The sequence below is a fragment of the Podarcis filfolensis genome (assembly GCF_964270895.1).
Source record: "Podarcis filfolensis genome assembly, chromosome: 3".
Taxonomy (NCBI): Eukaryota; Metazoa; Chordata; class Lepidosauria; order Squamata; family Lacertidae; genus Podarcis; species Podarcis filfolensis.
The window spans coordinates 34,513,412-34,530,745 of record NC_139606.1 but is presented as its reverse complement, the minus strand read 5'-3'; the positions used below and the strand labels follow the sequence as shown (position 1 = coordinate 34,530,745).

The following is a 17,334-nucleotide window of genomic DNA, read 5'->3' as shown; positions in this document are numbered from 1 at the left end:
AGATATACATCAACACTGGAGATTTTTATTTGACTACTAGAAATTATCTTATCTCGAACTACAACTGTTGCTTACTGTGATGAAACTTGGCCTACAATGTGGAATCTCAGTAAAATACTCGTCAAGCCAAATTGTCTATATCCTGGAGAAACCTAGCATGAAAATGGGTGGGATGCAAGCAAATTGCTATCACTGCCAGTGTGAGAGAACTTAAAACATTTAAACGTCTTAAATGTTTCATGCGGAAATGCTTTCCTGACAAATTGTAGCACTTGGCATTAAGTCAAAAGACAAACAGGCCACCCACTCACTTTAAAGCAATTTACATCTCTTATATGCAACTACTGTGTAAAAAGAACGAGAAATTATTAGTTTATAAGCTAAAGCTGCAAAGGAACATGAGCTTCATCACTTTATCCCCAGGAACATTTACATACTTGGGAACAGATCTGAAAAGTAACCCACCCCAACGCTCATGCCTAGATTCAATTCTTCCAGCCACCATGGGCTGTGGCCAAGGTCCTCAGAGGGAGTGAAGGTAGCAGCCAGGCATCTCTCCATCACACCCTCATCTATCTTCAGCTGAGGATTCACTCCTTAGAAGCATTCTGTTTGTTTTGCATTTTAATTGCTATTTGCATTGGGATCTGAAGTACTGACAGCCGCTTATAGGAGCCAAGATTTTTGGCTGAAAAGCAGCTATACGATATAATAAACAAAAGGCATATCAAAGTTAGCTCACAAAACTATGAACATATTCAACAGGGGAATCCCTGACCCTAATTTCCTACTGTACAGAATTGAATAGTTAAAGCGAAGTATTTCCTCTGGATGAAAGCAGCTGATCCAGAGATTAATGCAAAGTTTTGGGGCACAAAATCCAAAGAGTCAGATTCTCCCACACTGTGATATCAGCATTTTGCTTCTAATACGCACCGAAGCAAAATACTTTAGGAAAGGTTGCAGCAGTTGTGAGAATCAGAACACCCTGATGGCAAGCATTAGAGATGTATACTGATGAATCTCACAGCCTTCTGGGTTTGCATGACTGGGTGCTACTGGAAATTAGATCAACACTGCACTTTTAAAATGAAACAAGAGCTCCTTGAATTAAGCATGGTTTAGGGCAGTAGTTTTCAACCAGTGTGTCATGATGGTCAGGGGTGCCACGGGCAACACTGGCCTCTGTCCTTCTTTCCTTCCCTCCCTCCTCTGATGCCCTCTTGTGTCTCTACCTCCCAAAGGCTTGCACGGCTGTAAGAAGCAATAGCAGTAATGGTCCCGCTCTATTCCGCCTTGGTCAGACCACAACTGGAGTACTGCATCCAGTTCTGGGTGCCACAATTTAAGATGGATATTGACAAGCTGGAACGTGTGCAAAAGAGGCCAACCAAGATGATCAAGGGTCTGGAAACCAAGCCCCGTGAGGAACAGTTGAGGAAGTTTGGTATGTTTAGCCTGATAAAGAAGAGATTAAGAGGAGATATGCTATCCATCTTCAAATAACTAAAGAGCTGTCATTACATGGAGAATGTAGCAGGGGGGCCACTAGGGGGCGCATCGGAAGATGGCTGACAATAACATCTCTCCGACCCACACGACGTAATTTGGAGGCTATGATGGGGGTAATTAGCCTCCTTAACCCCCCCAGGATGGTGGGGGGGACGGCCCTTGCCTGCTGTGCCCTATACCACCCCCGAATTTGTGGGGATGGGGGCACTAGGCACAAAGCCCTCCTGTGGGATTTCGGCTCTCCTGGACGCCGTCCCTGATTCGCGCCACTAGCTGCAAGAACTTCAAAAGAAAGAATTTTGGACGAGGCGAATTGCACATACTTCAAGGAAGAAGGGGGAGTAAAGACTGCTGACAGAAGAGATCTCTGATAAAACAAGACAAGAATAAAACATGAGAAGATACGTCAAGATACAGTACGGCAAATGACTGATGGGGGAGGGGGGGAAAAACCTTTCCTTTCCTTTTCTATGTGATTAAACAAGAATCCCCTCCCCTTATGAGTCAGAAATGTCGTTTTAAGGACTTAAGCTGTGGATTTAAGGCTGAGTGGAGATAAACTTTCGAACCAAAGCATGTTTCAAGAAGAGCCTGGAAGGTATAAGAGCTTTGGAATGACGCAGTTAAAAATGCCGTCGCCATTTTGGGAAGCTCTGTCGGAGCTCTTGAGTCTGGGAGGAGAAAGAGAGAAACAAAGCTGTTTATATATTGTGGATTAAACTCCTCAGTGGGACTTAAGAGCGACAGTTTCGTAAGATTATGATGGAAAGAGTGATGTTATCTATGAAGGAGATGATATATGGAAACCATCGGGATTTGAGGATTGGAAGAACAGAAAATTCACACAGGACTATTATTACTATTGGTGTTTATCGGCTTAAGGAGACTATCAGAAGAGATCATAAAGAAAAAAGAGAAAATATATGAACAAGATGTGATGTGGAAACAGCAAGATGAGATGGGATAGAATTACGAACTCTGTCTGGACTGATTTGGACTGATTTGGACATTAACGCAGCAGCAAGAAGATGATCAGAATTCCCCTTCGGATCTTTAAGTATTGGTCCCCCCAACAAAATTTAAAATTTGGCTTTGTAATTCGGAATTTATGTGATGTGATTTAATTTGATGTGATTGGCCAGTTAATAAAAAAATTTTTTTTTAAAAAAAGAGAATGTAGCAAACTTGTTTTCTCCTGCTCCGGAAGCTAATATAATAATAATAATAATAATAATAATAATAATAATAATAATAATAATAATTTATGTATACCCCACCCATCTGGCTGCTCTGGGCGGCTTACAACACATAAAAATGTTAGTAACCGAACCAATGGATACAAGTTACAAGAAAGGAGATTCCGACTAAACATCAGGAAGTACTTTCTGACAGTAAGAGTTGTCTGACAGGAAAATGGACACCCTCAGAAGGTGGTGGAATCTCCTTCCTTGGAGGTTTTTAAGCAGAGGTTGGATGGCCATCTGTCATGTATGCTTTAGTTGAGATTCCTGCATTGCAGGGGGTTGGACTAGATGACCCTTGGGGTCAATTCCAACTCTACAATTCTATGGTTCTATGATTCTAAGCTGCAGTAAACCAGACTGCTCAACGTCCTTGATAAAATACAGAGGGGGGGGGGGAATGGATTGCAGTAATGAAAAACAAAACTATCAATCTGCTTGTCAGCATTGTGAAAAGAACACTTTGGGGGGGGGGGAGAACATCATTGAAGCAAATACTACAACCTGATTTAAAAGGCATTTTGCATGCATTGTCAGTCACATATTATACATCAGTATTAAACTAAACTGAAAGGAAATACCTGGTGCCACATTGCTGCTGTAACTGAAGAAAATATTCCCTACCTGAGCAATCCCAGAGGGAGGGATTTTATATGACTGCAGCTTCTGCTTCAGCAGCTCAGGATCACTGTGACGGAATGGGCACCCTAACAACAAAGAAGAGAGGCAAGCACACAAACAAGACTATTTACTCAGAAGTTAGTACAACAGCACACTTGAGAGCCTGGCTAAGCAGTCCTTAATTGTCTAGCAGCAGCTTATTAATACAAAAGCTAATTGCCCATGTGTGCAATAGCTTTACGCTTCTTCCAAACGGCTAGTTCACTGTATGGTATCATAGCACTAATAGGCACAAAAGTTATATAATGTGTTACAGAAAAGTAGGCCAAGATTCTTATTCACTTGAACAGAAAACTGCTTTAATTAGGTTCCACACTAAATGAGTTTGAAAATTCACCCAAATATAATAGTATAGCTATAATACAAACAGAAAAGGCTGCAGGAGTTTAGCTGTAACAATTAATTTAAAAAAACCCGCAGATAACATTATTAAACAGCATGAGAACGTCAACTTGAGGGTCAATGGGGGGGGGAGGGAGGGAGGGAGAGAAATGCTGCTTACGAAAATAATTATGCTGTAGTGTTTGCATCTAAGTGTATTTTATTTCATTGATTTCACTGGGCCTAACTACAGTGGTTTAATACCCAAGTATCGTAGCTTAGCTAGTATACGAAATAACAGCCACAGTTAAATTACTGGTGGTTAAATCACCAGGTACATTTTAAGCAAATGCATAATCATTAGTGTGTAAAGAGATCATACTCCTATTATACGTCCTCAGTTTTTATTGTGTGTCCTTAGTTTTTCAAAAGAATTGCCTCCTGAACAATGCAGTACTCTGTCTGGAGGCGTCCAAGCTGCGCATTCCAACATAAATAGCATTGCAGAATATGCATTGCAATTAAGATGGAGCTAGGGAATTGTTTATTTACCTTCTTTACCACACAGAAAGTGCTCTCTCTCTCTCTCTCTCTCTCTCTCTCTCTCTCTCTCTCTCTCTCTCCCCCTCTCCCTCTCTCTCTCTCACACACACACCTTCACTTTAACACAATTAACAAGGAACCTTCCACACAGAAGATCCATACTTTAGGGTATTGGACTTAATTGACTGGGAAGAATTGGAGGTGAGAGTAAACAAGTCTCCGTAATTGGCTGGTGACTTCTCTTGGAGCAGATTCCCCACCAGCCACTGTCCAGGAGCGGGGAAGGGGGGATGTCTCTTAATTTGACCTTGTCTACCAATTTTAAGGTCCCATTCCTCCAAAAGAGTCCCAGAGACCTTTGTGTGCGCAGAGACTGGGGGCAACATTATTATTTTTAAATGAAACCAAAGGTTTCTGTGGAACATTACTTTGCTGTTACATTACTTTTGATTCCTGCTTAAGAGGGAAAGCTGAATATGTGTAAAGAAACCTGCTTCAATGCCAAGTAACTTTTAGGCAAGTCATAGAAATATGCTGCTTACCCAATTAGTGTTTTATTCTAGGGAGATCATAAGATTCGAAATATTTCATACTATCCCAGAGACTGTTAAGCTATTAGAAAAAGCCTATAATTTATGACTGTTTTACAGCAAAGCAAGAGCATTGATTGCAAGCAAAGCAAAAGCACTGAGGAACTTTGTTGTTTGTCAAGAGACATGTTTTTTTGGGGGGGCTGGGGAATAGAAAAGCAGCAGCAGAACCAAGAAGAGAAATAAAAAACTAAACAGCTTGGTGGATTTCATGTTGAAACCCTGCTGAATGAATCTCTCTTGCTTGACCTAGTTCTGTAATAAGACAAATCACCAGAAGAGTAACCGCACACCAGGCTTGACAGTGATGACTGCCATAAGCCACAGAAAACTAGCTTCTGCCAGTAATACAGCCAGCCAATCAGCTGGCTTCCAAAGCAGTTTGGGTTCCCATGCATTGTGAACATGTCAGGTGCAAGCACTTACCGTGATAATCCCCTTGGCCTGGTGGGTTGGACATTATAATTTTCATGCAGCTGAATGGAGTATAGTCAGTTCTCTTGCCTTCTTTTCCATAGGAATGTCGGATGCTGTAAGCATATCCTTTGTCAAACTAAATAGAAATAAAAATTGGGTGGTGTCAAGAGATTTCAGCTACTACAAAGGATGAAACAATGGGATTTTGAGTGGTTGTATTTGATTATATCTCCTTGCTAAGCAATTTTAAAGTTAAAATTGAAACGATGTTATCAGCCAGCCATGTTGTAGCAGTTACAGAAGACTCTTTTCATGGCACGATAGGACTTGGAAATCATTTCTGAGTATGGCAAGTTGGTCCTGCAGATTTATTCCTCAATTTTCTACAATAATTACCTCTTCTGCTGGGCTTATTAAAAATAATCAAATTAATCAAAGCTAAACTGACAGCCAATTTGAGAACAAGCTTTTAAAACATTATAACTCTTACTCACAAACTGAGTTTTTAAAGTCTAAGCTCAGAGCAATCCAGAAGGACCGCTGTACCAAAATGACTGTTGCAACGGAGAGGCAGGTATGAACTCCAACCTAAAAGTGCACAAATATTTTAATGCAAAGCAAACAAATAATTGTTGAGCAATGGTGGGCTATGGGATAATCAATGTAAGTCTGCATTAGTCACACCGAGCAAGAAAACAGGTCAGAAGATTGGTGCTTTTTAAAAAACAAAAAAGCATATGCCATAGACATGATTGACTCCTGTCACATCCACATCAAAAGCCAATCACAGGAGAGATCGGGTAAATGACCACATAGCCTATTTTTAGCAGCTAGTGTTAGACATTTTGGACACCTTCTGCTTGCCACTAGAGATAGGAGAGGAATTTGGTTTGATTAGCATCTTAATGCAAAGCTACCCAATTAACACTCCCAGCAACAATGCATGAACCAAAAGGATATTATCCTTCAATAATTAAGCACATGCCACTAACAATCCAATTCTGAAAGTAAAATAAATCCCCACTGCATCTCCTAAAAATATAAAGAAAGGGTTTTGCCATCTTGTTCAACTCTCATTATTCTTTCCTACCAGCACAACAGTTCAGTCCAAGGAAGAGGGAACAGGCCCTTCAAGGATCAGATTGGCTGCTATGTCAATCATGCAGTTAATGAACCTGTCTATCAAACTGACAGACAGGACATCTCAAAATACTAACAGCCCATGACACAAACCGGCTACTCAAACCTTGCTACACCAGCACCTATTTTTCGACTCCATTTCCATGATACAGAGGTTTTACATGAGGCAGAAGATGGAGTGTTCTAAAGAACTTTGCTTTATTCTATAGTTAACTAAGAGGTGAAAATGGTGCAATGGCTTTTACATTTAATGGCATATTTTACAATACATGTTCTTTCTCTAAGCAAAACAGTGGGAGAATAGAGTGAACAAATCACACAGAATTTTCTAAAAATCATGGTACTTGCATTAAAATACTTTGTAGACTGCCTCACAGCCTAGTTCTTACAGAGATCAACTATTCAAATTTTGGAAATGAAAATTATACCTCTCAAGCAATTAATCAACCGAACAGTTGTGCCTCTCACTACCTTAAATCAGATGAATGTCAAATACACATGGCAGAAAATTCAAATTAATTCTGATGGAAATGCTTTATTGCTTTAAATGGCAGTTTCCACAGTGTGCATTCAAACACACATTCGGATACATGCAATGTTTGTTACGAACTATTCAGAAGGGAACATACAGCAGTGTGCTTTGTTATGTAAGACAAGGAAAACTGATATTTTCATAACAGACACTTTTTCTTTAAAGTAATTGAACTCAGGCTACAATGACACAATTATAAGCTTGCAAAACAGGCATTAATAAAAATTACAATGGAATCTATGTAATATTTCAGATATCTAGCAGCAATAAAAGTTGGCATTCTAGATTAAGGGTATGAAAATGTTACATTTCAGGAAATACATAACATTATGAATAACTTTTGACACACATTTGTGCTTGAATCAAATCTGATATTTTCTGGAAATACTTTAAGTTTGCAAAAGTGTGAGTTCAAGACTGGACAAGAGGCTGACAGACTAATTAGCCAAACATCTTGAAAAGGATAAGACTCCAATGGAATGATAAGAGTATTAAGGGCAGAGTCAAATGCATACATCAATGTAGGCTGACATCTCAAAATGAAATACAAAGAAAAAACAAGGAAGTTTCCTATCTTGCTCTTTGGTACTTTGAAACCAACAGTTAAAGCAGAAAAAGAAAGACTGCAGTCTGTATTAATTTTAGCACAACTAAATTTTGTAACAAATGACTTGCACCTCAGAGAAAACCCTGCATTTCATTTATTTGAAGTTACATACCTCAATAAGGCATTTAAATAATCCAGTATTTTCATATTCTACAGAAGTGTATTGTGCTGACATCATATAATTGCCTGGGGGAACTAAGCTTTATTCAAAACTGTGCTCCGCCATGACCATTAAGTTCACCAACTGATAGGACATCTTAGAAACACAACATAAAATCTGATCTGCCACTATTCCTCTAGTTTACTTAACCTTGGTGTGCACCAACGAGCTGATAACTAATTTAAGACCTGAGAAAAAAAAGAAATTTCAGAGGGAAATGCAGAGAGGCATGATTTAGTTTAATATGCATCTACATTAGCTACAGGGCATAATTAAAAGTACATCACTTCTTTAAATCTACATAATTATATCCCAAAGACATTCTCATTAGTATCTTCTACTCTGCAGCTAAACCAGAAGAGGCCTCAGGTCTGCAAGGTCAGACTTCTTTATTTTAAATGTAATAATATAATGTTGAAAATAAAACGGCTGATGCAAAGTGGTGAGGCTGGCCTTTATCATCTATGCATTATTATTGTGAACACAAGAATTCCCAGACATCCATAAAAAAATAATCAAGTAGCCGAAATCTGGTTTTAAAAAAAGCTGAAATCAATCACTGATTAATGATCAGGGCTAATTCTGAATATATGAAGCAAACTGACTAGCTTTATTAATTTATGCATTATTTCATGGTAATAGAACTGCAATATTTATTCAAAATAATTTTCTTTAACCAGCAACTTGGCTCTTAATTCCGTTAACAGATGGATGTTCTGGTTCCAACAGTACAAAACAATCCTTCATATTAATTACTGCATCGCCCTGAGAGTAAGTATGCAATACAAAGACAAAGGGAGGTGTCTTTTGAGTCAAATGCCTACAGACTAAAAACTGCTATGACCAATTCCACAATCTGCGGTATGGTCTAAAGGCTCTTAATGTGAAACATGATTAGAGCTACACTCACTTGACCTAGTCCCTGGTATCTGGAATCAAGGGAAATAACCTCCACTTACTAAGCTTGCTCCCAGAGTTAATTGAAAGCTTCTACCAAACTGAAAGCTATGTTGTAATAGGAAGCCTTTTTGAACAGGGGTGGATCACTTGTCTTGTGGACTGCATGACCCTCGGGGTATTTATGAATGGTTGCAGCAGAAAAGTGACACGGCGAATGAGGAACACTTATTCCGCACCATCAAAATTCTTTCCCGAAGCTGAAAAATATTTGTCAAAAACCTTGGTATAGAATATGCCAAAAATAAAACACAACAAACAATATTTCTACTTAAACTAATGTATAATATAATCAGAGGCAACCATTTCATTTTAACAACTGACCTATCTGAAACATAATTTAATCAAACCGATGCTTTAATCAAACACATGACTTGCTAGACTCTTGGCGACTTGTGCAAAGAGGAACGATCTGTTCCAGCGAAATTTAAATACTAATTGCCATTCTAGGGTATTGTGGATTATTCTTCCTCTTTCCACAAATTTCACAGTAATAAAAATTAGCACTTTGGATATGCAGTACATTTAAAAGCTTAAGGAGAAAGAAAGCAGCTTTATATAAGGTGCCCCAAATTTCAGGGGTGGTGGTGGCAGGGGAAGGTTTAGTGAGTAGAGGGACTGACCACCATCTGGGGCGGAGGCCTAGCTGTTTGGTCTCTGCTTCCAGTTTCAAGCCTCCCATTCTTTCGGAAGTCTCTTAGAAGCCAATCCCACACCTGGTGTTGGGCCAAAGAGACAAACTGATGATGCTGCTGATTTATTGACCACTCTGCTGACCAGCAACATCCCTGGCCAAGCTGGCTGGAGTGGTCAATGGCATGGTGTTGGAGAACAGCACTATTATAGGCACCACGTAACGCTCATTCTGCATTGTTTTCTAAGCATGGCAGCATTTAAACTTTGGAAGTCCCTGTCTATTTTTGGCACCGGCTTAAAGCATGCCTTTAGGAGGCACTGGAAATGTAAAAGAAAAACCGGTGCACATTGGCATGCAGTTGCTACTGCACCACAATATAGCATTTGTGTAGAAGACCTCCTTCTATGCCTTTCTGGCATTAGCATCAAGGCTCAGAGAAACGGCAAGATGATCTGTTCTCTTATCCCATGACTGCTACATATACTTGGAAGCCTTTTGCAAAGGACATTGAATGCCTGTCGGATTTCCCCTGTTTTACATGCTTCTCAGCACTCTCAAGAACTCCAAAGAATCTGCTCTTCTTGGTGGCAAATTGTTGTTCTGCAAAACTTTTTATTCAGTACAGTAGTCCTTTAGGGACTAAGGGTATCTGTGCAGGGGCCTCAGGACTGTGAAAGTCAGCTCTGAGCACTCCAACCTGGCTTTCCCACGCAACTTGGGAATGACAGGGTCTGCTTGCATGGTTCTACACCCCTTTCCAAGCACACATTTTATAATGCCCAAAGTGGGTATGTAAGTTTAAACTCCCTCCCTCCCTGGGGTCCCCATCAATCCCTCTTTTAAAATTAGTGTTATGTTGGCTACCTTTCAGTTGGTAAGGAGACAGAACAAGGACTTCATTCAACCATCCTCTAAACAGAAATGGATCAATAGTTAGGAAAATATTAAGGTTAAGCACTGGAGGACAATGTATGGAAATATTTGTAGTGGAACTTGGTCCTTTTATTGATTTTGAAAGCAAATATTGATATCACTATATATAAGTGTTTATCAATATTGTAAGTAAGTTTTCTGACTTCCTTCTGTGATTTCTGCAAACAACAAAGTTTGGCAATATAAATTTATGCTGAGAGCAGAATTGAGATGTATATCCGCTGTGAGGAAAGGATGGGAAAGCAGGAGTTTTTTGCTATTGCTATTTATGTTAGACTTGTTTTAGTCTAAGCAGCTGTCCACAGTGCACATGGACGTCTGCAGACTTCGCAAATGTTCAAAGAGAACTATTAAGAACTGAATAGTGCTCCAAACAAGTAATTTACCTTGTCTGCATCCACTTTTCCTCTGATGAATTCAGATTTCCAGAACTGTAGAGCTTGTTCTAGTGTTAAACCGATGCCTTTTAGGAACAAACCATATTGCATACGGCCTCCATGACGGAGATGATGGTTATCACGCAGAGCTTTGTGCAGTTGGCGCATGCAGGGAGGAAATGATTTAACAGAAAGCTGCAACAGGAAAACATATTATTGAATAGATTGACTTACAGGCTGCATTTTGATCACCAATTAAATCTATTTAGAAAGGTGAACAGCTTGAGGAGAGAAGGATATGCAGGGACTATAGGGACTATGCGTAAATCTATTTTATGACTTCAATATGCCTGTAAGCATTTGAATCTAATATTTTGTTCTATACAGGAGAAAAGAATAAATGCAGCACAGAAATACAGTTATTAAAAAAAGAAATGGTCTTTACTAATTCTAGCCAAAAGCATTAATCAGTATGGTTAATTAGTTACCAGTTTAAAATATGGATTCTGATTGTATATTAATAGTGGTTTTGTTCTCACCCCCCCAAAAAAAGTATACTCTACTTGATGGCATTGATATCATTTATAGGTATATCTTGAATTTGTTTAAAACATTTTATACTGCCCTTCATCCTATCACAATTTAGGTCAGTGTATAACAGGCTTACCCAACCTGGTGCTGTTGAACTACAACTCCCATCATTCCTGACAACTGGCTATGCTGGTTGGAGCTGATGGGAATTGCAGCACAAGCGATCTGGAGGGTACTGTGCCGGGGAAGGCTGGTACACTAACAGATACAGAAAAACAGCAGAGCGGGGGTCAGATAATGCATTTAAAACAGACTTAAATATTTTCAGATACATTGCTGGATGCACTTTAATTAAGTTTATTTTCCCAACTATTACTTGCTTTCATTTCTTAGATACGATATGCCCGCTATAATAATTATCATAATCATAATCGGCAGTACAGGCAGTGACCATTTTGCCCACATCTAACTGACATGTGGGCATGGAAGCGCGGGTCATTTTGGACCCGGAAGAGGACAGAATTGGGACAGAACAGGGCAGGCTTATACGTGTGTGGGGGCCAGGAACAGAGCACCCCCCCCGTAAAATGGTCATTGCCTGTATTAAGCTACCGTATTTGGTTAACAATAAGGTGTTAATAGTTACAGCAAACCTCTAGACCGACTCCTTTATATCACTTTTAAAAAACAAACAGGACTTCTATGCCACTGGTTTCCTTGAGGATAAATATATTGGAACGGATTCAAATGAGGTTAGTTGTGCATTAGTGCATCACTGATTTCATGTTAGTCATAACCTTGTCTCATTGATTTCAACAGGACTAATGCATGGCCAACTTCCTCTGGATCCAACCTGTTATTATACGTAAAGGGCAGTCAGTTTCTTCACACAAACTGCATGCTGGACAAGGGCAATACGGGGTACAGTTTAAAAGCATAAAATACTCACAGTGTCAATCTGTTCTAATGAAATTTTCCCAATGTTTCTTTCAATGCTGTAATCTGGACCAACATATGCATGACTGTGGGGTAGAGACGAAAGAAAGTTTTTTATGGTATATGAAATCTTCAACAATTCACTTCTTGTTACAATGGGAACTTAAATACACAATTGTTTTTATGGATTTTAGGAGGAAATCATTCCAACGTAACAATTCAGCAAATATGACTTGAATACACTAAAGCACTTTGAAACTTTTTTTTATCCAACACAGTTCTGACATTTCACCACACGAGCACCTTGACAGATTTATTTTGTGGCATTTCTTCCTGAGAAACAAGATCAGAATCATAGTCTGGGATGAAGATTATGTCCAAGTATGAGCAAAATACCTGAAACTTGTCAAAGCAGCTGCCCAAAGAAAGTAGTTCTATACTTCAGTTCTAGATCCTTTATATTTTTCACATTAAAGGAACTGCTAGTAAAAGTGTGTCTTCTTAAAATTTATCAGAAAATTGTGACAACATTTCTATTGAAATACTACAGAGCTCCATGAGGAGACAACCCCAGAAAGTAATAAAATCATGATTGTGGTTTTAAAAAGGGTCTGAGGGAAGGAGAATATTCTGCATGAATTTCAAGTGCAGTCATACCTCATGTTAAGTCGCTTCATTTTATGCTCTTTCAGGTTACGTCCCACGGCGACCCGGAAGTACCGGAAAGGGTTACTTCTGGGTTTTGCCACTTGCGCATGCACAAAAGTGCAAAATGACGTCATGCGCATGCGCAGAAGCGTCAAATTGCAACCCACACGTGTGCAGACGCGCCGCTGCAGGTTGCGCTCTTTTCATGTTGCAAACGGGCCTCCGGAACGGATCCCGTTCGCAACCAGAGGTACCACTGTAGATGGACTCTTTCCCCCCCCCCCAAAGGACAAAACATGTTTGTTTGTTTGTTTGAAATCTAACCTAAGGGATGAGCTTGATGTGTTGACTGAGATGGTGCAGGTGAAATCATGGTAAGAACAGCAGCTCTCTACTACCCACTTGAACCTACCATCTGCAGTGAAAGAAGCTGAGTTTGAGAAGGGAGGGTCCACATGGCTCTCCTGTTCAAATCTCTGGTGAAGTGCAAGGAACAGCCCCTCAATGGGCTGGTTGGGCCCTTTTACTTTTTTTTCTTCTGGCACAGACAGGTCCACAAGTTAGCAGTCAGAATGCCAGTGGTCCCACCTGCAATGTAGCACTGCTTAGGAGCTTCGCCATACCGGGGCCAATTAAGGCAAATCTCAAAGAGTTGCTTGCTGTAGGCTGCAGTAGCAGCTGCCTGGGCACACCTCAGGGGGATGCTCCATACCTATTCACCATCCGCAACCATTTCCTGCTGCTCACTGGACCACCCAGTAATACTGCTCCCCGAGAACTATTATAGAAAAAATATATTGATACATTACCTGAGATGACTGAGGAGAGGCTGGAGTCTCTCATCTGTTTGTACAATGGGCAATGACCGTGCTGTGAGCTAAAAGGGATTGGGGAGGGGTGGGGAAACAAGTCACAAAGAGCAAATGAAATGCTGCTCTCTCTTTTTTTTAAAAGTACAAACTACAGTTACTAATAATGCAAATAAAATTAACTTATTCACCAAAAAATTTATTCTTCAAAAAAAACACTGGAACGTTTGTTGTCTCTCACACAATCACTCTCTCTTGTTGAGTCAAATCTCCAGAAACAGAAATCAACAACTCTTCTTTCATCTCTTTCAAATATGTCCATTTGTTTATCATCTTTCTCCCTCTTCCTATCAAGCTTATAATTTTATCAGCCTTCCACATAAGCTTTAAACCTATTGATTCAATCTATTATTAGATCAACGCAATGTCGTTATTTCAACAAGTTCTTCTCCAGACCCATTAACCATTGCATTTAAACTACTTAAGTTCTGTTGATGGGAAGTAGCATTAATCCACTCCTCTGCCAAATCCACTCCTGATGAAGAGCGGAGGAAATCAATGTTTCAGTAACTGATTCCACAGAAGGCTCCACTACAACGAGCTCTCCATATAGTTAAGTCTTACAAAACAGATTCCTTTGCATCAATTACGGTTGTTCTCTTAGATGAACATCTTTTTTTCCTTCTGTGCTGCTGAAGCATATTAGCTAAGGTTTAGCCACGGATCAAGGAAGTGCCCAGTTCAAACCTAACTTCTGCCACTAATTACAGGTAGGTAGCCGTGTTGGTTTGCCATAGTTGAAACAGAATAAAAAAAATTGCTTCCAGTAGCACCTTAGAGACCAACTAAGTTTGTTATTGGTATGAGCTTTCGTGTGCATGGTATCTGAAGAAGTGTGCATGCACACGAAAGCTCATACCAATAACAAACTTAGTTGGTCTCTAAGGTGCTACTGAAGGGAATTTTTAAATTTTGTTTCTGCCACTAAAATCAACAAATGGCTTTAGACGAGCCATTTTCAGACTCAAGTCTTGCTGGACCACCTGCAATACGGACCTAACAGTATCAACCTACCTTAAAGGGCTGCTACAATGATTACAAGGTAATATATCTAACAAAATTTATATGCCACTTACTAAAACAAAAGAACTCCCAGCTACTTACAACAGACAGCCTAAAGTATTAATTAAGAATACCAGTAAAAACAAGTTACATTAAAAAAGAAAGAAAAAATGTTAGTAATTCTAAAATACTTGTGCTTGTGAAAATCACACGTCAAAATTACATCCTTTGGTATGTAATAATACTCAAAATCATGCCTAGCAATGTCAGTGAGTAACTTATACCCCCTTTACCCACTGGCTGCTTCTCATTCAGTCTTCATGGTGTCTCACACACATACCTTCTCAGCATCCATCTCTGCCTGCCTAACAATGGGAAACCCTCATGGCTGCCTCAAGCCTACATCAGATTGGAGGAGAGGAATGGAAAAGGGACTCCAAGAACATAAACCCTTTAACAGAGGCTCTCCATGAATGTTGAACATTCTAAGCGTTAAGCATTATTACACTAATCTCAGTTATTCACCCATCTTGCAGTTCGTTGTGCAAATTATTGTTGTTGTTAGCCATAACAAGCAGGAAAGGACGGAGCAGGGAATTCTACTTCACTGTGTTTGGAAAAGCTAACAACCGCCTCCCATTCATACTGTTTCGTTCTCCAGATCATACGCTAAGCCCATCTCTGGATATTGCTCCCTAGACAAGTATGATGATTCAGTTGCCAAAGTATGAGAGCAGGGAAGCAACACAAGACGTTTGCACCACATACAGAAACATGAAGCTGCCTTCTAGGGAGTCAAATAATTTGTACATCCAGCTCTGGACTGTCTAGTCCGACTGTCAGCAGATCCCGAAGGTATGAAGAAGAGCTTTCTTTCCCAGTCTGCTGCCCAAAGATCTTTTAAACAGAAATGCCAGGTACTGGACTGAGGACCTTATGTTATGCATGCAAAGCATGCGTCCTACGCCTATGTTTTGGTCATCCCATATGTTCAGAGAACTGGGAGGGAAAGAGGGATTTCTACAGCTGTGAAAAATACCTAGGCAGCTACTTTAAACTTGATCCAAAACTAGCTTGACGGCTGTCAGGGATGCTATAGTGGTCCATTTCCTGCATTAGCAGAGGGCTGGACTAGACAATCTTTGAGGTCCTTTGCAGTTCCATGACACTTAGGGTTCTATAATAGATAAGATTCCAAAGTAGAGATTATAATCAGCAAAACCATAAATGATACGGTTAAATCTGTGTGCCACCAAAAAGATGAAGAAAATGTATATTGTTTTTAACAATCTCATCTTTATTTCCATGCAATACCCTTTTGTAAGAAAATAACACAGGTACTCATGCTTAGATATTGGCACATAATTGCATATCTATTAGGAGCTCCTTCCAACTCATCGCTGCTCTAAAGATAGATCTGGGACATGCATTTGATTGATTGGCTTTCAATGTAAGTATTTCATGCTTTTTGGTGCAGTGATAGCACCAAAAAGTCTGGTTTGATTAATAACCAGGCAAGCAACGCACAAGCTTAAAGCAGCGGTCACCATCTTTTACGATTGACAATTCTATGCTTTATTATGGATTTTGTTCCAAAGAGAAGCAAAAATGTAGTATGTTGTAACAACATTCCACAATTTTGCATTGTTCATTCCAAGAGAATACTCGTCTGAATTATAAGGGTCACAGAGTTTCACCTTATCATCACCAAACAGCAGCATCTTGTTGAATGTAACATTTGAACACCTCTATAATTGGAACAGATCCATGTTTGAGGTCAAAGGCTGCTACTAGGCTAGTTTGGACCTTAAACTGGGGAGATACAGATTCAACCAGGACTCTTATTGAGAGACACTGGCCCAGTCATTATCTCAAGTCTCATGTAAACTGCAGGATTGTTGCAAGGATTAAACAGTGGGAAGGAAAACAATCACATACACCTGTCTGAACTCCTGGGAGGAACAATGGTGTGTGTGTGTGTGTGTGTGTGTGTGTGTGTGTGTGTGTAATGTCTACTTATTCCTCATATAAGAAAGTCTAATGGGCAAGTTACTGGTAAGTCTTGTTTTACACGATATGTTAGATCGGGGGTAGGAGAGGCAAAAAAAATCAATAAAAAAGGACCAATATACTGAATCTCTAATACAGCACACACAATTTTATTTTATTAATTAATCAATTAATTAAATTTATATACTGCCCTTCATCAGAGGGTCACAGGGCAGTTTACAGTATAAAAACACAAAAATACATAATGTATCAGACAAAACAATATAACAGTATAACAATATTATATATATACTGAATGCAATAAACAGGATTTCATTCAATATATAGGATTGCACTGTCAATGATGCTTTGCCTAGGTACTGTATTTGGTAGTTAACATAACAGCAGTTTTATATAATGAAAGAACTATGCTTGCAAACAGCATCTCTTTTAACACAGCACAATTCCTGCTCTGGGCTTACATTTATATGCATACATACCCATACTTTTGCTGGGTTGTTAATATGTAATTCCAAATAGGTCACGTTGAGTACAGCTGTATGGTGTGTACTACCGAAAGCGATTGATCAAGAAACAACCACGTCGCTAATGTTGCAGCAAAATGTCACAATGCAAATGTTATGCAGCCAGGGAAATCAATATTAGACCAGTGTTTGCATGCTGGTATGTTGCCACAACTAGACAGCTGAC

The 17,334-nt window shown here is 39.5% G+C and overlaps 1 protein-coding gene across 1 annotated transcript in view; it reads right to left on the bottom strand.

Annotated features, from left to right (window-relative positions):
- PRIM2 (DNA primase subunit 2) overlaps window positions 1-17,334 on the bottom strand; it is a gene marked incomplete at its 5' end in the record, with an annotated part of 65,628 nt that overhangs the window by 11,220 nt on the left and 37,074 nt on the right. Inside the window, 5 exon segments of the mRNA XM_083607265.1 lie at window positions 3,378-3,460; window positions 5,315-5,441; window positions 10,658-10,843; window positions 12,129-12,201; window positions 13,573-13,640. Coding sequence (XP_083463391.1) covers window positions 3,378-3,460; window positions 5,315-5,441; window positions 10,658-10,843; window positions 12,129-12,201; window positions 13,573-13,640 — 537 coding nt within the window.